The 24,331-nt window shown below is 40.6% G+C and overlaps 1 protein-coding gene across 4 annotated transcripts in view; it reads right to left on the reverse strand.

Moving 5' to 3' along the window:
- Nucleotides 1-24,331, reverse strand: part of LOC141752682 (heterogeneous nuclear ribonucleoprotein L-like) — a 33,223-nt gene continuing 8,892 nt past the window's right edge. Inside the window, exons 2-15 of one of the 4 annotated variants that reach the window (XM_074610809.1) lie at nt 19,180-19,298; nt 18,800-19,037; nt 18,495-18,582; nt 18,282-18,376; nt 15,463-15,535; nt 4,935-4,970; nt 4,634-4,702; nt 4,294-4,547; nt 2,341-2,462; nt 2,043-2,244; nt 1,891-1,948; nt 494-589; nt 324-411; nt 1-255 (exon numbers count right to left, since the gene is read on the reverse strand). In XM_074610809.1, coding sequence (XP_074466910.1) covers nt 353-411; nt 494-589; nt 1,891-1,948; nt 2,043-2,244; nt 2,341-2,462; nt 4,294-4,547; nt 4,634-4,702; nt 4,935-4,970; nt 15,463-15,535; nt 18,282-18,376; nt 18,495-18,582; nt 18,800-19,037; nt 19,180-19,298 — 1,509 coding nt within the window. In that variant the 3' untranslated portion in view covers nt 1-255; nt 324-352. Of the gene's footprint in view, nt 412-493; nt 590-1,890; nt 1,949-2,042; nt 2,245-2,340; nt 2,463-4,293; nt 4,548-4,633; nt 4,703-4,934; nt 4,971-15,462; nt 15,536-18,281; nt 18,379-18,494; nt 18,583-18,799; nt 19,038-19,179; nt 19,299-24,331 lie in introns of all 4 variants that reach the window. The other 3 variants (XM_074610811.1, XM_074610810.1, XM_074610812.1) reach the window with 3 other exon arrangements.

A 24,331-nucleotide genomic window follows, 5' to 3' on the forward strand; every position in this document is an offset into this window, starting at 1 on the left:
TGAGGAGGTCCACATGGGTTTATTTCAGGGTGAGGGGGGGTGAGGGGGGGGGTTATTCATATCTAGTGTGAACGTACAAAATAAAAGAACTCATTGAAAAACATGATAAAAGTAAATACTTCATACAAAAATCATAGTTTAAGTAACATGTTCTAAAGCAGCAGTCCTACTTCCTGTCAATACTGATCGCAGGTTTTAACGGGACGGGACCACACAATACTGAATACAGAGTACTGCAGTGTTCTGCACAGAGTACTGCAGTACTGTCAACAGAGTACTGCAGTACTCTGTTGACAGTACTGCAGTACTCTGTACGCAGAGACACACAGCATTGCAGCTGTTCTGTGGGTGTCTAGTTGGCGTGGTGCGTGGTGGAGAAACACAGCTTCAGTGTGTACGGGTAAGGCCCACCTGGAAGAGAAGAGACAGAAGATGAAGGTAAGAGATGAGATGAAGGCTCTACAGTGTAAAACTACATGTTCATGGAACTCACTGGGGTTTTTCATCTGGAAATGGTTAATGAGAGCGAGGGCCTCCATGGCATCATTGATGGACTCCCACTCCAGAAGGCCGGAGGAACTCCGCTCACCTTTAGAGTCACAAGAGGACGGGTTAGATCACCAGAACAGTTAAAGGTCCCACATCATGTTGGTATTCTGGTTTCTACTAGAACATGTTCACATGCTGTAATGTTCATTACTTTCCTCATCCTGTCTGTCTGAATATACCTGTATTCACCTGTCTGTCTGAATATACCTGTATTCACCTGTCTGTCTGAATATATCTGTATTCACCTGTCTGTCTGAATATACCTGTATTCATCCTGTCTGTCTGAATATATCTGTATTCACCTGTCTGTCTGAATATACCTGTATTCACCTGTCTGTCTGAATATACCTGTATTCACCTGTCTGTCTGAATATACCTGTGTTCACCTGTCTGTCTGAATATACCTGTGTTCACCTGTCTGTCTGAATATACCTGTATTCACCTGTCTGTCTGAATATACCTGTGTTCACCTGTCTGTCTGAATATACCTGTGTTCACCTGTCTGTCTGAATATACCTGTGTTCACCTGTCTGTCTGAATATACCTGTATTCACCTGTCTGTCTGAATATACCTGTATTCATCCTGTCTGTCTGAATATACCTGTATTCATCCTGTCTGTCTGAATATACCTGTATTCACCTGTCTGTCTGAATATACCTGTATTCTCCTGTCTGTCTGAATATACCTGTATTCACCTGTCTGTCTGAATATACCTGTATTCACCTGTCTGTCTGAATATATCTGTATTCACCTGTCTGTCTGAATATACCTGTATTCACCTGTCTGTCTGAATATACCTGTATTCACCTGTCTGTCTGAATATACCTGTATTCACCTGTCTGTCTGAAACGCTCCGTTTGAGTGCATTTCAACAGAATTGCGTTGCTAGGCAACAGCTTGGGTCCATGTTTACTTCCTGTCAGCTGATGTCATTCACATCCACTGCAACAGGAAATAAACTGGGACACGTTTAGAATATGAATATAAATCCTGACGGCTTGTTTCAAACCTACAGTTTCTGAATCCGGGCTGTGTGTGTTTCTCCGTATATATATATATATATATATATATACTGAGTGTTTGATAGTTTAACAGTATTTATATAAAGCACTTAAACCTGCTTTATGATATAACAGACATGAAAATCTCACTCTTGACAATGAGGGCCCTTTAAGACTGAGCTGTGTGTTAATCACTGAACTCAATAGAGATGGGTGTAGAACATGGAGGTCTGTGTTTGTGGGGCTTTTAGTCCTCTTATGGTGCTGGTAGTAGCCGGTAGTATGAACTGGTTCACACCGGTTCATACTACCGGCCCGGCTCTAGCCCCCTTTACTCACTCTTTCCGGTGAAGAGTTTCACACTGGTGGGGAGCTTTATCTCCAGCTCCTCGCAGGCCTGGAAGGAGAGAGCAGTTTAGTGTTGGTGTGAGGAGAACCCTAACCCTAACCCCTTCACAGAGGGAACCCGGGGGCTGTTCTTTCTGTCTGACCTGGTTGAAGATCTCTACGGAGATGTCGGGCTGTGCGTTGAAGAAGTGGAGGACGTTGCTGGGGTGCTGGATTCGGTTCTTGGCCGCCTGCTCCGGGGAGGTGAAGCGGTTGTTACGAGATCCGTGGAAGTCTTTGAAGCTGCTGGTGTTGTCCTCTAGCTGGTAGCACTGTCCCGGCACGATGGCTTGCTGCTTGGACACGCTGCCGAGGAAGAAGAGCAGGCCAGAGGTCGCACATCTGTACATCTAGCTCTGCATCTGTATTATTAGTATTAGAGTTCTGGACGGCTGCTCTTACCAAACGTTGAGTTTCTGTCCGAACAGGAAGTTGTTGTTGAGGTGAGTGATGGCCCGGTCCACAGAGTAACAGTCTCCCATCTCCACCATGGCCGCGCCCGGTTTACTCTTCATGAACTTAATCTGGAGGAAGAAACACATCCTGCTGAGCATCAAACGAGTGCTGCTAGTAACCAGGACTTATTATTAACGAGTGATCAATCAATCAGCTGCTCTGTTCATTCATCATCTAGTCTACATTACCAATCAATCAATCAATCAGCTGCTCCGTTCATTCATCATTAATCAATCAGCTGCTCTGTTCATTCATCATTAATCAATCAGCTGCTCTGTTCATTCATCATCTAGTCTATATTACCAATCAATCAATCAGCTGCTCTGTTCATTCATCATTAATCAATCAGCTGCTCTGTTCATTCATCATTAATCAATCAGCTGCTCTGTTCATTCATCATCTAGTCTATATTACCAATCAATCAATCAGCTGCTCTGTTCATTCATCATTAATCAATCAGCTGCTCTGTTCATTCATCATCTAGTCTATATTACCAATCAATCAATCAGCTGCTCCATTCATCCATCATTAATCAATCAGCTGCTCCGTTCATCCATCATCTAGTCTATATTACCAATCAATCAATCAGCTGCTCCGTTCATCCATCATCTAGTCTATATTACCAATCAATCAATCAGCTGCTCCATTCATCCATCATTAATCAATCAGCTGCTCTGTTCATTCATCATCTAGTCTATATTACCAATCAATCAATCAGCTGCTCTGTTCATCCATCATTAATCAATCAGCTGCTCTGTTCATTCATCATCTAGTCTATATTACCAATCAATCAATCAGCTGCTCTGTTCATCCATCATTAATCAATCAGCTGCTCCGTTCATCCATCATCTAGTCTATATTACCAATCAATCAATCAGCTGCTCCATTCATCCATCATTAATCAATCAGCTGCTCTGTTCATCCATCATCTAGTCTATATTACCAATCAATCAATCAGCTGCTCCATTCATCCATCATTAATCAATCAGCTGCTCTGTTCATTCATCATCTAGTCTATATTACCAATCAATCAATCAGCTGCTCCATTCATCCATCATTAATCAATCAGCTGCTCCGTTCATCCATCATCTAGTCTATATTACCAATCAATCAATCAGCTGCTCCATTCATCCATCATTAATCAATCAGCTGCTCTGTTCATCCATCATCTAGTCTATATTACCAATCAATCAATCAGCTGCTCCATTCATCCATCATTAATCAATCAGCTGCTCTGTTCATCCATCATCTAGTCTATATTACCAATCAATCAATCAGCTGCTCCATTCATCCATCATTAATCAATCAGCTGCTCTGTTCATTCATCATCTAGTCTATATTACCAATCAATCAATCAGCTGCTCTGTTCATCCATCATTAATCAATCCGCTGCTCCGTTCATTCATCATTAATCAATCAGCTGCTCCATTCATCCATCATCTAGTCTATATTACCAATCAATCAATCAGCTGCTCTGTTCATCAGTTAGTCTATGAAAGGTTACAACATGGCTCTCAGAGACCACGCTGACGTCTGCGTCTAAAACCTGAAGATATTAAATTTACCATTTTGCTTGAAAAATGACTTGAATGATTATTGATCATCAAGATAGTTGCGGATTACTCTTCTGTCAATCAACTAATCATCTAACTGTTGTTGCAGCTCTACAGGAAACATGCTGCTGGTTAAACTAACTCATCACTTCAATGACATCACGTCAGTCATCACATCAAGTAGATCTCCCAATCCATTCCAATACTTCATCACTAATCAATCACACATTGATCTGCTCTAAATGAACCTTAAAGGGAGATCTGTCAAGTATTCACTGTCTCCTGTTGTGGTGTCTACTGACTAATGAATACTCCGAGGGTGTTTGGTCAGCATCGTGTCACTCACCCTCTCCACGTTGCCGTAGAGACAGAAGATGTTGAAGACCTTGTCGGCGTTGACCTTGGCGGGCTCGAGGCCGTAAACCATCAGAACGGGGGAGTCGGCGTGAGGACCGTACTCGGGGGGCGGCGGTCCATAACTGGGGCCGTAGCGCTGGCTGCCCCGCCCACGACCACCTCCCATCCCCGGCCCCATGCGGTGGGGAGGAGGAGGCCCGTAGCTGTCCTCATTGTAACCATGGTAACCTCCCTGAGGGCCGCCTTCAGAAGAGAAGAAACATGGTGTGAGGTTCAGATACGGTCCCGGGGTGTGCTCCACTCTTCTACAGGTCTCTATTGTATATTACCGTAATCAGGTGGGTGGTCTCCCAGCAGGGCCGGCTGCCTCTGGCGTTTGTTGGGGTTGGCGTTGGGATCTAAAACGGTAAAGTAGAAGTTGCCTATCAAACAGGTTTAAACCGGTCGTTACCTCCTACAGGACGGAGCCTACTGAGGGACACAGCTGTGACTGACATGCAACAGGGGGGGGGCTCTACTCTGATCATCTCATTCGTGACATAATGGAGATTTGTTTTTGGCAAAATATAAAATATCTTTTAATGATTAACTTCCTAAATCAGCCATCCTAGTACACACACACACACACACCTTGTGAATTGTTCCAATTGCCTTCCCCATCAGCATCTGTGCAGGTACACATATACACACGTCAAATCCAAATACACATCAACACGTAGACATCTGGTAACAATAGAAACATTCAGGTAGAAGATCAGGGTCAAATCAGCATCAGCTGCAGGCTAAACATGTTTTATTGAGCACTAGGAGAACTCTACAGGCATTACACAGCAGGTACGACAGACGCAGAACATCAGGAGACTTACACAGTGAAGAGGAACAGATGAATAGTCGACTAGACTTAAAGTCGTCAAGAGAAAAGATAATGTCCGTTATTGTTGCTCCATTCATTAAAACACATTACAAAGTGATTCTCTGTTTTATAAGAACAACCTCCTCAACCATCTAGCAGAACAATTCATTATGAAAACAGCATTTCATCTTCTCATTTAAAGAATCATTATCCATAGATATCTGATTCTGGTACAGAACATTTATTATTGTGTACTATAATCAGCAGTATATATATATATATATATATATATATATATATATATATATATATATATAGTATAGATGTAGCTTTCAATCAGAAATCATCCCTTGATGATAACTGAATACTGTGGTGCTCTTTAAGCTTAAAGCTTAAAGCTAGGGTTGGTAATCTGAACAAACCATCAAGAGGACGCTACCTTTCAAAATCATCCACCCTATAAACTCAGCCTGTCTCTCCTCCAGGGAAAGTAGCTAGCAGCACTAGCACCAACTCCAACTTTAAATGATCACCAACTCTATCTTTAAATGATCACCAACTCTAACTTTAAATGATCACCAACTCTAGCTTTAAATGATCACCAACTCTAGCTTTAAATGATCACCAACTCTATCTTTAAATGATCACCTACTCTATCTTTAAATGATCACCAACTCTATCTTTAAATGACCACCAACTCTATCTTTAAATGATCACCTACTCTATCTTTAAATGATCACCTACTCTATCTTTAAATGATCACCAACTCTATCTTTAAATGATCACCAACTCTAACTTTAAATGATCACCAACTCTAGCTTTAAATGATCACCAACTCTAACTTTAAATGATCACCAACTCTATCTTTAAATGATCACCAACTCTAGCTTTAAATGATCACCAACTCTAGCTTTAAATGATCACCAACTCTATCTTTAAATGATCACCTACTCTATCTTTAAATGATCACCAACTCTATCTTTAAATGATCACCTACTCTAGCTTTAAATGATCACCAACTCTATCTTTAAATGATCACCTACTCTATCTTTAAATGATCACCAACTCTATCTTTAAATGATCACCAACTCTATCTTTAAATGATCACCAACTCCAACTTTAAATGATCACCAACTCTAACTTTAAATGATCACCTACTCTATCTTTAAATGATCACCAACTCTAACTTTAAATGATCACCAACTCTAGCTTTAAATGATCACCTATTCTATCTTTAAATGATCACCAACTCTATCTTTAAATGATCACCTACTCTATCTTTAAATGATCACCTACTCTATCTTTAAATGATCACCTACTCTATCTTTAAATGATCACCAACTCTATCTTTAAATGACCACCAACTCTATCTTTAAATGATCACCAACTCCAACTTTAAATGATCACCAACTCTAACTTTAAATGATCACCAACTCTAACTTTAAATGATCACCAACTCTATCTTTAAATGATCACCAACTCTAGCTTTAAATGATCACCAACTCTAGCTTTAAATGATCACCAACTCTAGCTTTAAATGATCACCAACTCTAGCTTTAAATGATCACCAACTCTATCTTTAAATGATGAATCATCCAACCATCCCAGCTCACTCTGCTGTTGGAGGATCTAGATAACCACATTATTAAGTAATGCAGAGTCGAGGAGAGATCCACGTGACGGTCCTGATGCACTCTAGCTGGTTAAAGTCCTTCACACACTGGGGGCGCTTACGTCACACATCAGTACAGTTTGTCTAACGGTTGTTTTTGTCACGAGTACTTTCACGCAGAACGTGAATATTCTGCGGGGAAAAAAACGAACGAGGTTTCGGTGAGCACGCCGCCATGTTGTTTCCTGTTTGAACCCGGGAGCAGAGAACCAGGAACCAATCAGGTGCATCGAGAGAGAGTACGTCACCACTTGAGTGGAGCAGTGCGTCCCCGAGCGTCCCCGAGCGTCCGTTCCAGATCTGGTGGAAATGTGGCGTTACGGCTTTCAACCTGGACAAAGGCGGCGCAGACCGGATCCACTCCTTCCGTTCTTACCTTTCACAATAAAAGCCCTGTGTAACTGTTTCCCAGAGGCAGACTCACTCAGAGACGCTCTGGGTCCACAGCATCCCGGGTTTTAACCGATTCAAACATCGGATTGAAAAGTGTTGCAACTGGTGCTACTCCGCATCGCATCGCATCGCATCGCATCGCATCGCATCGCATCGCATCGCATCGCTGCCGGTAGGAAGAGTTTTCACGTATTTCACATCTCCCCCCCACCCCCGGTGTGAAGGCCTTCAGTCTGCAGCGGCCTGTCGGCAAACATCAACCAAACATATTCCAGATCTGTTGGGTGAAACCGGATCGCTATTCTGGTTACACTCAGCTTATGACATTAAATCTATTTCACATCTGTTACATAAAGTAGATACACTATATATATATAATATTATGATATGACACTGCAGGTGCACACGGGGATACCAACACTGTCTTCAACGCTCTGGATGTGGAGTTAACTGAACTCAATCAGAGGCTGCTTATAACCTGCTCTGGATGTGGAGTTAACTGAACTCAATCAGAGGCTGCTAATAACCTGCTCTGGATGTGGAGTTAACTGAACTCAGTCAGAGGCTGCTAATAACCCGCTCTGGATGTGGAGTTAACTGAACTCAATCAGAGGCTGCTAATAACCCGCTCTGGATGTGGAGTTAACTGAACTCAATCAGAGGCTGCTTATAACCCGCTCTGGATGTGGAGTTAACTGAACTCAATCAGAGGCTGCTAATAACCCGCTCTGGATGTGGAGTTAACTGAACTCAATCAGAGGCTGCTAATAACCCGCTCTGGATGTGGAGTTAACTGAACTCAATCAGAGGCTGCTTATAACCCGCTCTGGATGTGGAGTTAACTGAACTCAATCAGAGGCTGCTAATAACCTGCTCTGGATGTGGAGTTAACTGAACTCAATCAGAGGCTGCTAATAACCTGCTCTGGATGTGGAGTTAACTGAACTCAGTCAGAGGCTGCTTATAACCCGCTCTGGATGTGGAGTTAACTGAACTCAATCAGAGGCTGCTAATAACCTGCTCTGGATGTGGAGTTAACTGAACTCAATCAGAGGCTGCTAATAACCTGCTCTGGATGTGGAGTTAACTGAACTCAATCAGAGGCTGCTTATAACCCGCTCTGGATGTGGAGTTAACTGAACTCAGTCAGAGGCTGCTAATAACCCGCTCTGGATGTGGAGTTAACTGAACTCAATCAGAGGCTGCTTATAACCCGCTCTGGATGTGGAGTTAACTGAACTCAGTCAGAGGCTGCTTATAACCCGCTCTGGATGTGGAGTTAACTGAACTCAATCAGAGGCTGCTTATAACCTGCTCTGGATGTGGAGTTAACTGAACTCAATCAGAGGCTGCTAATAACCTGCTCTGGATGTGGAGTTAACTGAACTCAGTCAGAGGCTGCTAATAACCTGCTCTGGATGTGGAGTTAACTGAACTCAGTCAGAGGCTGCTAATAACCTGCTCTGGATGTGGAGTTAACTGAACTCAGTCAGAGGCTGCTTATAACCCGCTCTGGATGTGGAGTTAACTGAACTCAGTCAGAGGCTGCTTATAACCCGCTCTGGATGTGGAGTTAACTGAACTCAGTCAGAGGCTGCTAATAACCCGCTCTGGATGTGGAGTTAACTGAACTCAGTCAGAGGCTGCTTATAACCCGCTCTGGATGTGGAGTTAACTGAACTCAATCAGAGGCTGCTAATAACCTGCTCTGGATGTGGAGTTAACTGAACTCAATCAGAGGCTGCTAATAACCCGCTCTGGATGTGGAGTTAACTGAACTCAGTCAGAGGCTGCTTATAACCTGCTCTGGATGTGGAGTTAACTGAACTCAATCAGAGGCTGCTTATAACCCGCTCTGGATGTGGAGTTAACTGAACTCAGTCAGAGGCTGCTAATAACCCGCTCTGGATGTGGAGTTAACTGAACTCAGTCAGAGGCTGCTTATAACCTGCTCTGGATGTGGAGTTAACTGAACTCAATCAGAGGCTGCTAATAACCCGCTCTGGATGTGGAGTTAACTGAACTCAGTCAGAGGCTGCTAATAACCCGCTCTGGATGTGGAGTTAACTGAACTCAGTCAGAGGCTGCTTATAACCTGCTCTGGATGTGGAGTTAACTGAACTCAATCAGAGGCTGCTTATAACCCGCTCTGGATGTGGAGTTAACTGAACTCAATCAGAGGCTGCTAATAACCCGCTCTGGATGTGGAGTTAACTGAACTCAGTCAGAGGCTGCTAATAACCCGCTCTGGATGTGGAGTTAACTGAACTCAGTCAGAGGCTGCTTATAACCCGCTCTGGATGTGGAGTTAACTGAACTCAATCAGAGGCTGCTAATAACCCGCTCTGGATGTGGAGTTAACTGAACTCAATCAGAGGCTGCTTATAACCCGCTCTGGATGTGGAGTTAACTGAACTCAATCAGAGGCTGCTTATAACCTGCTCTGGATGTGGAGTTAACTGAACTCAATCAGAGGCTGCTAATAACCCGCTCTGGATGTGGAGTTAACTGAACTCAATCAGAGGCTGCTTATAACCCGCTCTGGATGTGGAGTTAACTGAACTCAATCAGAGGCTGCTTATAACCCGCTCTGGATGTGGAGTTAACTGAACTCAGTCAGAGGCTGCTAATAACCCGCTCTGGATGTGGAGTTAACTGAACTCAGTCAGAGGCTGCTAATAACCCGCTCTGGATGTGGAGTTAACTGAACTCAATCAGAGGCTGCTTATAACCCGCTCTGGATGTGGAGTTAACTGAACTCAATCAGAGGCTGCTAATAACCCGCTCTGGATGTGGAGTTAACTGAACTCAGTCAGAGGCTGCTTATAACCTGCTCTGGATGGCTTATTGCTGATTGAATGTGCCACTAGAGCCACACCCCAATAAGCAACACAACGGGAGATCACTTCTGAATAGGACTCTGCATTACACTCATACAATCTGTAAATAACTATCTGTTTGTTATGTGGTTATGTCTTCATAATGTGTCCCCACATAAATAAATAATAAAAACATCCAGCACTAAAACCAGAATCCCCGTCTGTAAAATAAACCTCTCCCTCTAGAAGAGACCATTTAGCTTCTAGTGCTACAGACAGTAACACCCTAATCCAACACTGAGCTCTACCTGGATACTAAAGAGCTCGCTAGCCTGACATCCTAGTAGAGGTAGTATAATATAGGTAGAGGTAGTATAATATAGGTAGAGGTAGTATAATATAGGTAGTATAATATAGGTAGAGGTAATATAATATAGGTAGAGGTAGTATAATATAGGTAGTATAATATAGGTAGAGGTAGTATAATATAGGTATAATATAGGTAGAGGTAGTATAATATAGGTAGAGGTAATATAATATAGGTATAATATAGGTAGAGGTAGTATAATATAGGTAGTATAATATAGGTAGAGGTAATATAATATAGGTAGAGGTAATATAATATAGGTATAATATAGGTAGAGGTAGTATAATATAGGTATAATATAGGTAGAGGTAGTATAATATAGGTATAATATAGGTAGAGGTAGTATAATATAGGTAGAGGTAGTATAATATAGGTAGTATAATATAGGTAGAGGTAATATAATATAGGTATAATATAGGTAGAGGTAGTATAATATAGGTAGAGGTAGTATAATATAGGTAGAGGTAGTATAATATAGGTATAATATAGGTAGAGGTAGTATAATATAGGTATAATATAGGTAGAGGTAGTATAATATAGGTAGAGGTAGTATAATATAGGTAGAGGTAGTATAATATAGGTATAGGTAGTATAATATAGGTAGAGGTAATATAATATAGGTATAATATAGGTAGAGGTAGTATAATATAGGTATATGTAGTATAATATAGGTAGAGGTAGTATAATATAGGTATAGGTAGTATAATATAGGTAGAGGTAATATAATATAGGTATAATATAGGTAGAGGTAGTATAATATAGGTAGAGGTAGTATAATATAGGTATAATATAGGTAGAGGTAGTATAATATAGGTAGAGGTAGTATAATATAGGTAGAGGTAGTATAATATAGGTATAGGTAGTATAATATAGGTAGAGGTAATATAATATAGGTATAATATAGGTAGAGGTAGTATAATATAGGTAGAGGTAGTATAATATAGGTATAATATAGGTATAGGTAGTATAATATAGGTATAGGTAGTATAATATAGGTAGAGGTAGTATAATATAGGTATAATATAGGTAGAGGTAGTATAATATAGGTATAGGTAGTATAATATAGGTAGAGGTAGTATAATATAGGTATAATATAGGTATAGGTAGTATAATATAGGTAGAGGTAGTATAATATAGGTAGAGGTAATATAATATAGGTATAATATAGGTAGAGGTAGTATAATATAGGTAGAGGTAATATAATATAGGTATAATATAGGTAGAGGTAGTATAATATAGGTAGAGGTAGTATAATATAGGTAGAGGTAATATAATATAGGTATAATATAGGTAGAGGTAGTATAATATAGGTAGAGGTAGTATAATATAGGTAGAGGTAATATAATATAGGTAGAGGTAGTATAATATAGGTAGAGGTAGTATAATATAGGTAGAGGTAGTATAATATAGGTAGAGGTAGTATAATATAGGTAGAGGTAGTATAATATAGGTAGAGGTAGTATAATATAGGTAGAGGTAATATAATATAGGTATAATATAGGTAGAGGTAGTATAATATAGGTAGAGGTAGTATAATATAGGTAGAGGTAATATAATATAGGTATAATATAGGTAGAGGTAGTATAATATAGGTAGAGGTAGTATAATATAGGTATAGGTAGTATAATATAGGTAGAGGTAATATAATATAGGTATAATATAGGTAGAGGTAGTATAATATAGGTAGAGGTAGTATAATATAGGTAGAGGTAGTATAATATAGGTAGAGGTAATATAATATAGGTAGAGGTAGTATAATATAGGTAGAGGTAGTATAATATAGGTAGAGGTAGTATAATATAGGTAGAGGTAGTATAACGAGCCATACATGGATATAATAAGAATAATAAAAAACCATAATAGAAATAATAGAAAGTTAGCGAGAGCATTAGGAGCCAGCGGGTCCATTAAATGAGTGTAACATGTCTACATCATATTGTAATATTAACATGTTTTAGTTTCACATCACTTTCAAAGGTTTAACCATGAAGATCAGATGAATTCATTCTGTCGAGTACTTACAGCACCACACACGGAGCACGGGACACAGTGGGCAGGTAGGGGGCAGTCTTCAGCAGGGATGATACCCGCCAACCTCTTCACTCCAGCCTCAACTCATTCTCCCTCTTCACTCCTTCCTTCCTTCCTTCCTTCCTTGCTTCCTTGCATCCCCACCACCAGAGAGAACAGTACATCGTCACATCCACGCTTGGGTTTCACTTGCTGACGGTTTGTTTTGAACGTTGCTATTAGAGGCTCATTTCCAGCTTAGCGTGCTCTGACCACAGAGCAGGACATGTGCACCGTTAGAGAAGCGTCTGTCTGTCTGTCTGTCTGTCCGCAGACACACTGAGCCAAACCTGCATCACACGGGAGGCGTTAAAGGCATCACTATGGGCCAGTGCACAAAAAGGGAAAATGAAACAACGCAGAAACAACACAAGAAGAGCACAGAGAGGAGGAGGAGGAGGGAGATGGGGAGGAAGTACAGGGAGAGAACAGAACACCAGAGAGCTGTAGGAAAGGGTCTGAATCTGTGCTTGTATGCTTGATAGGTGTTTGATGCTTGTGTCTTCATAGGCCCCCCCGTGGATCTCTCTTCTCATGTAAAAATGGACGATCACGTGGTGCTTATTTGGTTTAATAGCTGTCGGCCACTTGCAAAGTGAAAAGGCCTCTAGTGCTTGACAATAAGTCATCTGGGATGTCTGCGTGACCGTGTGCTGTCATGGCGGTTCAGCTGTGTGTTGCCGTGGATATTCAGCTGCTTGTGTTGTCGTGTTGTGTCGGGCTCAGGAGCGTAGAGACGGAGCGGTATGAGCATCATTTACTGCCCCGGTGTGTGGTATCATCTGTTCCCTGGTCGGGCTGAGTGTGTCTGAAAACTCCTCTGATGCTCCCTGTGGTTGTGGTAGTGTTATGGCAGGCAACGTCCCAGGGGCTAGGAGGCGTGGCCTGAACGACCACACACACCTGACTCCCGCCCTCATCATCAATGTGTTGTGTCTCCTCGGGGCTCTGCAGATGAGATGTGCTGTAGTGGTAAAGAGCTGCTGGTAGATGCTATATGCGAGGTGTCTGTTCGCGTGGCCTCGGGGAGTGTTTCTGTCCCTCACACTGAGACGGTGGCTACTGTCCACCGCCAAAAGTTAAATGGAGTCCCATGTCAGGAGGTGGAGATAGGGGTGATGATGGACGTACTGAGTTGAGGTTGTGTTCCGGTATCTGTTGCCCCACTGTGTCCGCTGTATGCCACAGAGAGATGTACATGGTTCTACGGTAGCTGTGGAAGCCGTGGTGTCTGATAGAGGTCGAGGTAAGCCTGTGTGAGTTTGCACAGTGAGGACACAAGGAGTACCTCTGGTTCCTACGGCAGCACAGACTAGACAATATCAAGAAACACCTGTATGAAATGTACATGTTGTGGTCCTGCTCGTGTACAACAAAAACAACTACAGCATTTTACAGTGTTTGGCAAAAAAATAAAAAAAATAAAAGTAAAAATGTCCTCAGTACAGAGACACTTCAAGTATTTATCTGTAATCAGGTTTATAATCCCACAGAGTGTAATGTAATCTCTTCTCCATCCCACACCCTGAATGTGATCCCCTACAGTAACAGTCTACCTTTAGCAGTGTCTGGTACTTTAACCGGTAGTCGTTGGAGGAGCAGAGGAGAATCTCTGTCCTCACCATGTGGCTGATTAAAGGTTCTTTCATGAGGTTTCAGGTTTCAGGCATGCAAAGAGCTGCATTCTTAACGTCTTATGAACATATTGTTTTAACATTACCTCAACAAAACACATCTCCAATAACACATGATGTAATCCCTACCTCTAAAAACAAATGTCATGTTGCTCATCAGCGAGTCTTAAAGGTTTAACAATGTCGATAACACTACCCAGTGTGTTTCTAATGAACGGTACGGTTTCATTAAAGGGTCCCATGAAATGTAGAATATTCTTGTTTCTCAGATCTGTTGTTAACCCATCATTATAGTACCCCCCCCTGTATTTGGGATGTAAAAGCATCCATCCATTAGAATGTGATCCCAGACTGAGATGAGCCGTCCAACAGCAGCAGCTGCTGATCAGAACGCTAACAGCAGACAGACTAACCCGGTCGGGTGTTTAATACTCAACAGCATGGTGTTGGTTCTCTTTATGCTCCAGCTGCCCTCAAACCCAGACCCCCCCGACATCAAGTCACCCTCATGCAGAAATACTAGAGTTCAGATCTCAGGAGTGGTTTCATGGGACCTTTAACCAGAGGTGTACCGAGTGGTCTCACCAGTCAACTCAGCTGATATAAACTATATATAAACTAGATCTATATAAAATCTCCAGTATGTGTGAAGGAATGCTGACAGGTGTGATGCTCTCTGTGGTGTAGACTGGACACTATGACAGGTGTGATGCTCTCTGTGGTGTAGACTGGACACTGTGACAGGTGTGATGCTCTCTGTGGTGTAGACTGGACACTGTGACAGGTGTGATGCTCTCTGTGGTGTAGACTGGACACTATGACAGGTGTGATGCTCTCTGTGGTGTAGACTGGACACTGTGACAGGTGTGATGCTCTCTGTGGTGTAGACTGGACACTATGACAGGTATGATGCTCTCTGTGGTGTAGACTGGACACTGTGACAGGTGTGATGCTCTCTGTGGTGTAGACTGGGCAGAGCTGTGAGGTTGTGTAGCTGTGACATGCTCTACAGGGAATGTGAACCTGCAGTATGTGAGGAATGCTGTGCCTACATACTGGATACTGTGATGGGTGCGTAGGGCTGCGATCATGCACGAGCCTGTAACTGAGGTTGCTGCCCTTGAGGTTGCTCCTCATGCCCTCACTACAGTGTGGCGAGGAAATGCATGAAGACTGTGAAGGCATCACAGGAATACTGCCTCTGAACACCGATGGTGGAAGGAACCATTCCTGTGTGATCACAGGCAATACCCCCGGAGGCAGAGCACCCTGACCATCCCATACAGTGGAATGAGAGGAAGAGAGGAGGAAGTAAAGGGGGGAGGAAGGGCTGGGGGGGCTGCGTGTTACCTTGGCCACTGAGGTTGGGGTTGGTATAGTCCCACGTGTCCTGGTCGTTCTTGAAGACGTTAAGGCGCGCTGGCTGTGAACAGGATTACATTACATCATCACATCTAGAGTCTGTTCACACCTGATGTTCATTCAACCTGTTCACACCTGGTACTAACATGCATCCTCAGTGAGGCCCACGTAAAAGGCGCCAGGGGTCTGCGGCGATGTCGGCAACCCACCCGACCCGTCTTGAAACATGGACCAAGGAGTCTAACGCACGTGTGAGTCAGAGGGAGCAAAACCCCGTGGAGCAATGAAAGTGAGGGCCGGTGTGCGCCGGCTGAGGTGGGATCCCGGCCCAGCGGGGTCGGGCGCACCATAGTAAAGTGGCATCAGAGCCGTTTTGCGAGTACGAGTACATGAGCACAGTATCGGACCCGATACCCGATACTGGTATCGGTGATATACTATATTATAGGCGTCATGTCTACAGACGCTCAGACTAGGAACAGGAAGTGAATTATTATCATACTGTCTGAGATGTGTTGGTGTTTTTGTTCCCGGTGCTTTACACAGAGCTGAACACCCGCCGCTCTCTTCATGAACATGACATCACTACTGACTCACATGTAATATAACGTAACAGCTGCTGGATCAGCCGTGTGTTTACTACGTGTTTATTAGCATACAGAGCGGGAAGTGAGATCAGATCACAAGCAGTCACTGGAGACGCATTCTAACGCCAGCTGTGAACAGACGTAGTTAAAGTGATGGGATCACTGAGGACACATGTTAATACCAGGTGTGAGCAGGATCACCGAGGACACATGTTAATACCAGGTGTGAACAGGACCACTGAGGACACGTTAATACCAGGTGTGAACAGGACCACTGAGGACACATGTTAATACCAGGTGTGAGCAGGATCACTGAGGACACATGTTAATACCAGGTGTGAACAGGACCACTGAGGACACATGTTAATACCAGGTGTGAACAGGACCACTGAGGACGCATGTTAATACCAGTTGTGAACAGGACCACTGAGGACACATGTTAATACCAGGTGTGAACAGGACCACTGAGGACGCATGTTAATACCAGGTGTGAACAGGATCACTGAGGACACATGTTAATACCAGGTGTGAACAGGACCACTGAGGACACGTTAATACCAGGTGTGAACAGGACCACTGAGGACACATGTTAATACCAGGTGTGAGCAGGATCACTGAGGACACATGTTAATACCAGGTGTGAACAGGACCACTGAGGACACATGTTAATACCAGGTGTGAACAGGACCACTGAGGACACATGTTAATACCAGGTGTGAGCAGGATCACTGAGGACACATGTTAATACCAGGTGTGAACAGGACCACTGAGGACGCATGTTAATACCAGGTGTGAACAGGACCACTGAGGACACATGTTAATACCAGGTGTGAACAGGACCACTGAGGACACATGTTAATACCAGGTGTGAACAGGACCACTGAGGACACATGTTAATACCAGGTGTGAGCAGGATCACTGAGGACACATGTTAATACCAGGTGTGAACAGGACCACTGAGGACACATGTTAATACCAGGTGTGAACAGGACCACTGAGGACACATGTTAATACCAGGTGTGAGCAGGATCACTGAGGACGCATGTTAATACCAGGTGTGAACAGGACCACTGAGGACACATGTTAATACCAGGTGTGAACAGGATCACTGAGGACACATGTTAATACCAGGTGTGAGCAGGATCACCGAGGACACATGTTAATACCAGGTGTGAACAGGACCACTGAGGACGCATGTTAATACCAGGTGTGAACAGGACCACTGAGGACACATGTTAATACCAGGTGTGAACAGGACCACTGAGGACACATGTTAATACCAGGTGTGAACAGGACCACTGAGGACGCATGTTAATACCAGGTGTGAACAGGACCACTGGGGACACATGTTAATACCAGGTGTGAACAGGACCACTGAGGACACATGTTAATACCAGGTGTGAGCAGGATCACTGAGGACACATGTTAATACCAGGTGTGAGCAGGACCACTGAGGACACGTTAATACCAGGTGTGAACAGGACCACTGAGGACACATGTTAATACCAGGTGTGAACAGGACCACTGAGGACACATGTTAATACCAGGTGTGAACAGGACCACTGAGGACACATGTTAATACCAGGTGTGAACAGGGCCACTGAGGACGCATGTTAATACCAGGTGTGAACAGGACCACTGAGGACACGTTAATACCAGGTGTGAACAGGACCACTGAGGACGCATGTTAATACCAGGTGTGAGCAGGATCACTGAGGACACATGTTAATACCAGGTGTGAGCAGGACCACTGAGGACACGTTAATACCAGGTGTGAGCAGGACCACTGAGGACACGTTAATACCAGGTGTGAACAGGACCACTGAGGACACATGTTAATACCAGGTGTGAACAGGACCACTGAGGACACGTTAATACCAGGTGTGAACAGGACCACTGAGGACGCATGTTAATACCAGGTGTGAACAGGGCCACTGAGGACACATGTTAATACCAGGTGTGAACAGGATCACTGAGGACACATGTTAATACCAGGTGTGAACAGGATCACTGAGGACACATGTTAATACCAGGTGTGAACAGGATCACTGAGGACACATGTTAATACCAGGTGTGAACAGGACCACTGAGGACGCATGTTAATACCAGGTGTGAACAGGGCCACTGAGGACACATGTTAATACCAGGTGTGAACAGGATCACTGAGGACACATGTTAATACCAGGTGTGAACAGGGCCACTGCCATACTGTACTCTTACCTTGGCATACTCGATCTTTAGTGTGCAGCAGCCAGAGTAGATGTCGGCCCCGTTCAGAGAGGCTTTGGCTCTCTGAGCGCTCTGGACTGAGTCAAATGTGGCAGCAGTGAGTTAAGGTGAAACGATGTCTGAGGGTTCTACAGGACCGTTATAACGTGTCCACATGTAACAGAACACGCGTGGCCAATAAAACAGACAGTTATTGAAAAGGATATTCCACCATGGCCTGAACACCGTTCTTTCTGAAGATGACGATCCTCTGGACAGGACCACAGTTGTTACAGATGGTGTAGAGGACATCCTGCAGAGGCACACAGAGAAGATCATACAGTGCTCCTGGTATAGTCAGCACGCACGCACGCACGCACGCACGCACGCACGCACGCACGCACGCACGCACGCACGCACGCACGCACGCACGCACTTTATTTCTCCTGAAGCCAGGCTCATATCTGACATCGAGGGTTTAATGAACGCTGATCTAATGAATGATACCATGCAGTAATGTATCCCGTTACCGTGGTGATGGGATAGATGGGGTTGATGACCGTGAGCAGCAGCACATTGTTGACGCTCCGGGTGTCATCGGAGTCTCCTGGCCGGGAGATCTTTTGGCTAGTTGAGTAATTGATGAAGGCGGGGTGGCCTGCGATGTAAACCTGGTTCTCTGCTGCGTACGTGACGGCGTTACAGGAGCCGTTCATGTCCTCGTACTCCACCAGGGCCTGGCGCTTCTTGGGCATCATAACCACGTAACTGTAAATGAATATTTCAAGAGGAAAGTTATAGGAACCATCGTGGGCTGGATTACTAAACCATGTCTCATTAATAAAAGGTGCTCTCCGTTATTACACATACAGGTGCTCTGTTATTACACATACAGGTGCTCCGTTATTACCTGATGGCCCCAAACTCCTGCAGGGCCTCCACCAGGTCCGCCTCCATGATGCCGTCCACCAAGCCCCTGATGTGAACCACCGAGGAGGGGAGCGGTTTATGAGGGTCATCGTAGTTCTCCTGGAAACCAAACACACCAGGATGCTTGTTGTAGGCTCATATAATAATAATATATAGTAATATATAATAATACAGGTGGGGATGTACAGTAGACTCATATAATAATAATATAATAATATATAATAATAATAATGATATAGTAATATAATATAATAATATATAATAATAATAATAATAATATAGTAATATATAATAATAATAATAATAATATAATAATATATAATAATACAGGTGGGGATGTACAGTAGGCTCATATAATAATAATATAATAATATATAATAATAATAATAATAATAATATAGTAATATATAATAATAATAATATAATAATAATATAATAATATATAATAATAATAATAATAATATAGTAATATATAATAATAATAATAATAATATAATAATATATAATAATACAGGTGGGGATGTACAGTAGGCTCATATAATAATAATATAATAATATATAATAATAATAATAATAATAATATAGTAATATATAATAATAATAATATAATAATAATATAATAATATATAATAATAATAATAATAATATAGTAATATATAATAATAATAATAATAATATAATAATATATAATAATACAGGTGGGGATGTACAGTAGGCTCATATAATAATAATATAATAATATATAATAATAATAATAATAATAATATAGTAATATATAATAATAATAATATAATAATAATATAATAATATATAATAATAATAATAATATAGTAATATATAATAATATATAATAATATATAATAATATATAATTATATATAATAATACAGGTGGGGATGTACAGTAGGCTCATATAATAATAATATAATAATATATAATAATAATGATATAGTAATATATAATAATAATAATAATATAATAATAATAATATAATAATATATAATAATACAGGTGGGGATGTACAGTAGGCTCATATAATAATAATATAATAATAATAATAATAATATAATAATATATAATAATAATAATAATATAGTAATATATAATAATATATAATAATAATAATAATAATATAATAATAATAATAATAATAATAATAATAATATAATAATATATAATAATAATAATAATATAGTAATATATAATAATATATAATAATAATAATAATATAATAATATAGAATAATAATAATAATATAGTAATATATAATAATACTGGTTGGGGGGTTCTGGAGCAGCAGGCCGGTACAGAGCAGCAGTTAAACAGCAGTCTTATCAAATAACTGTTAATAATGAGCGTATAACGATGGCCTAAACAAGAACAATTCACCTAATGTCCTCTTGAGAGAAGTTCTCCACATGAGAAACTTTTAGAAGAAGTCAGTCATGTATATCTACAGCCATAAAGCTCCAGAATTGTTTTGTTAGGGATTTTGATTTCATTAAAGTCATTAAAGTCACTGAAGTCCCACTAGAGGTTGAGGGAGACGAGGTGTGATAGGAGGAGGATTTATTAACATGCCTCTAATCAAGCAGATAATAGAGTGGGGGATGGTTTTAGTTATGGATTTAAATATGTCACTGTCGCGGGGTTCTACGTCAAAAACTCCGTGCAACATAAAAACACTGGCGTAGTCGGAAAACGTTGTATTCATCCCCTTTTTATTCTGCCGGCCTCCCAAAGTGCAATCATTGTGGCTATTTACAAAAAGTGCAAAATAGAAAATAAGCTTTGTACAAAACAGTAAATAGTACGGAAAATCGAATTCCTTACTAACTCCTTGAGTTCTTTCAGAACAGGCAAAAACAATCCAACTACAATCTATATTTTACCTTCCTGAGTGTCTGAGTGTGACCTTCTCTGTCAACACTTCCAGACCAGACTCCCCCAGGTGGCCAAGATGACCCCCTTTTATACCAATAGCCCCTCCCCTGGGCGTATTCTTTACACAGAAATAACAATTAACATCATCTTTCATCATAACTGATCTCCATAGTCCCTTCAACCCAGGCATATCCCACATATAAATGATATATCTCTGTCTAAACATTCCCCCCCCAACCAAAACAAGTTAATTTGCAACATAATCACAATTTCAAAGTTTAAACATATTTAAACTGATCACATGATCTCAAAACGCGCGAGGGCACCCTTTATAACGGGGGGATTTGTTCCGGCCCTGTTTGCTCGTCAATCCCATGAATGGGACATGGCAGGATGGACAGGCAGCGTTTCAGCAACTGGTGAGTGAAAATAATGTTTGTGTAATGTATGCGTATAGGAAACAGCAGAACAACCAAGTGTGCACCTTTGGTCGCACTACTGATAAACAGTTTAGGGGAGAGGGATATGTCGCGATGTGTTTAACTACGGAGTGAATCAGGAAGGGAGCGGAGAAATGTTTGGCGTGTGTGTGTGTGTGTCTGCGGCGCAGCGGAGAAATGTTGGTGTGTGTGGCCTGAGGTGATGTGTGTGCGCTGCCCACAGTCAGTGACGGCTACTCCGTCACAGTCACGATTGCCAATTAAATTAAATGTAAGACAGAAATTCTCATCTGACATGATATAGCCACTACTATCAACTAAGTGAGCTACCGACCAAATCTCTTTCTCCATCCAGTCCTTGTTAAACAAAGATTTGTTTCTAACCACAACATATCTATTATTCCTTTTGGTGTATTGTTGTGATTGTATAAGAGCTTCCAATATGACATGTTATATTAGTTTCATTGGGAGTCTTTGAATAGTGAAATCACATTTAAGTAAAAATGCTATACCTCCAGATGCCTTGAGTATTTCTCTGGGGATATGATACCAACAGATGTTACTCAGAAAAGATTTAAACCAATTCAAGTTCAACGGTCCATTTAAAAACTCAAAGTGGATGGCTTGTAGACCTCCGTCCTGAAACTCTCTGGTCATCTCTGCTCTCTTCACATAGTCAATGTTCCTTTTCCAAATATAATCAACATTCATGTGTTGATGTTTTTAATAGCTCTGTTTGGATCAGCCATTGAGTAAGCTGGAAAGATTCATCTGGAGATGCTTTCCATCTTTACCCAGTAAACTAATGTCTCTTAATAACCACAAGTTAAGTCTGTTCTGTTCATCATCTATTACTTTACACACATTCTTATTCTCCTTTTCAGCTCAATCTTTAGAAATATGAATGCCCAAGTATTTAACAGTACAGTTTGTAGGAATATTGTTAATTAAAGGACTTTGATGAATTGGCATTAACTCACTCTTGTTCACATTTAGCTTCAGACCAGCCAGAGGTTTTGGAAACCCGAGCAGCTAACGTTAACTACTGATCATTTATGTTGTCATTGTATTCTGGAGCTTTATGGCTTTATAGCTTCATATACATGACTGACTTCTTCTAAAAGTTTCTCATGTGGAGAACTTGTCTCAAAAGGACATTAACTTCTCTCAAAAGGACATTGTTTATGGTTCTATGGTCTCGTCATGGACAATAACTAATAATAATAATAATACAGCCCTATAGCCCTTAATTTAATCTATTATTATTATTATTATGAATTACAGGTCCCTATAGCTATACAAGCCCTATAGCTCTTAATTTAATCTATTATTATTATTATTATTATTATGAATTACAGGTATACAGCCCTATAGCTCTTAATTTAATCTATTATTATTATTATTATTATTATTATGAATTACAGGTATACAGCCCTATTGCCCTTAATTTAATCTATTATTATTATTATTATTATTATGAATTACAGGTATACAGCCCTATAGCTCTTAATTTAATCTATTATTATTATTATTATTATTATGAATTACAGGTATACAGCCCTATAGCCCTTAATTTAATCTATTATTATTATTATTATTATTATTATGAATTACAGGTATACAGCCCTATAGCCCTTAATTTAATCTATTATTATTATTATTATTATTATTATGAATTACAGGTATACAGCCCTATAGCTCTTAATTTAATCTATTATTATTATTATTATTATTATTATGAATTACAGGTATACAGCCCTATAGCCCTTAATTTAATCTATTATTATTATTATTATTATGAATTACAGGTACAGCCCTATAGCTCTTAATTTAATCTATTATTATTATTATGAATTACAGGTATACAGCCCTATAGCCCTTAATTTAATCTATTATTATTATTATTATTATTATTATTATTATTAATATGAATTACAGGTATACAGCCCTATAGCTCTTACTTTAATCTATCATGATTATATTCATGTATAATGTTTCATGTTGTATCTGTTGTTGTTCTGTGTGAACCTTGTCTGTTACTGTAATATAATAATATAATATAATAATCTGTGAACCTTGTCTGTTACTGTAATATAATAATCTGTGAGCCTTGTCTGTTGCTGTAATATAATAATCTGTGAACCTTGTCTGTTACTGTAATATAATAATCTGTGAGCCTTGTCTGTTGCTGTAATATAATAATCTGTGAGCCTTGTCTGTTACTGTAATATAATAATCTGTGAGCCTTGTCTGTTACTGTAATATAATAATCTGTGAGCCTTGTCTGTTGCTGTAATATAATAATCTGTGAGCCTTGTCTGTTACTGTAATATAATAATCTGTGAGCCTTGTCTGTTGCTGTAATATAATAATAATCTGTGAGCCTTGTCTGTTGCTGTAATATAATAATCTGTGAGCCTTGTCTGTTGCTGTAATATAATAATCTGTGAGCCTTGTCTGTTGCTGTAATATAATAATCTGTGAGCCTTGTCTGTTACTGTAATATAATAATCTGTGAGCCTTGTCTGTTGCTGTAATATAATAATATAATAATCTGTGAGCCTTGTCTGTTGCTGTAATATAATAATCTGTGAGCCTTGTCTGTTGCTGTAATATAATAATCTGTGAGCCTTGTCTGTTACTGTAATATAATAATATAATAATCTGTGAGCCTTGTCTGTTACTGTAATATAATAATAATCTGTGAGCCTTGTCTGTTGCTGTAATATAATAATCTGTGAGCCTTGTCTGTTGCTGTAATATAATAATAATCTGTGAGCCTTGTCTGTTGCTGTAATATAATAATCTG

The sequence above is a fragment of the Sebastes fasciatus genome, chromosome 16, assembly GCF_043250625.1.
Source record: "Sebastes fasciatus isolate fSebFas1 chromosome 16, fSebFas1.pri, whole genome shotgun sequence".
NCBI lineage: Eukaryota > Metazoa > Chordata > Actinopteri > Perciformes > Sebastidae > Sebastes > Sebastes fasciatus.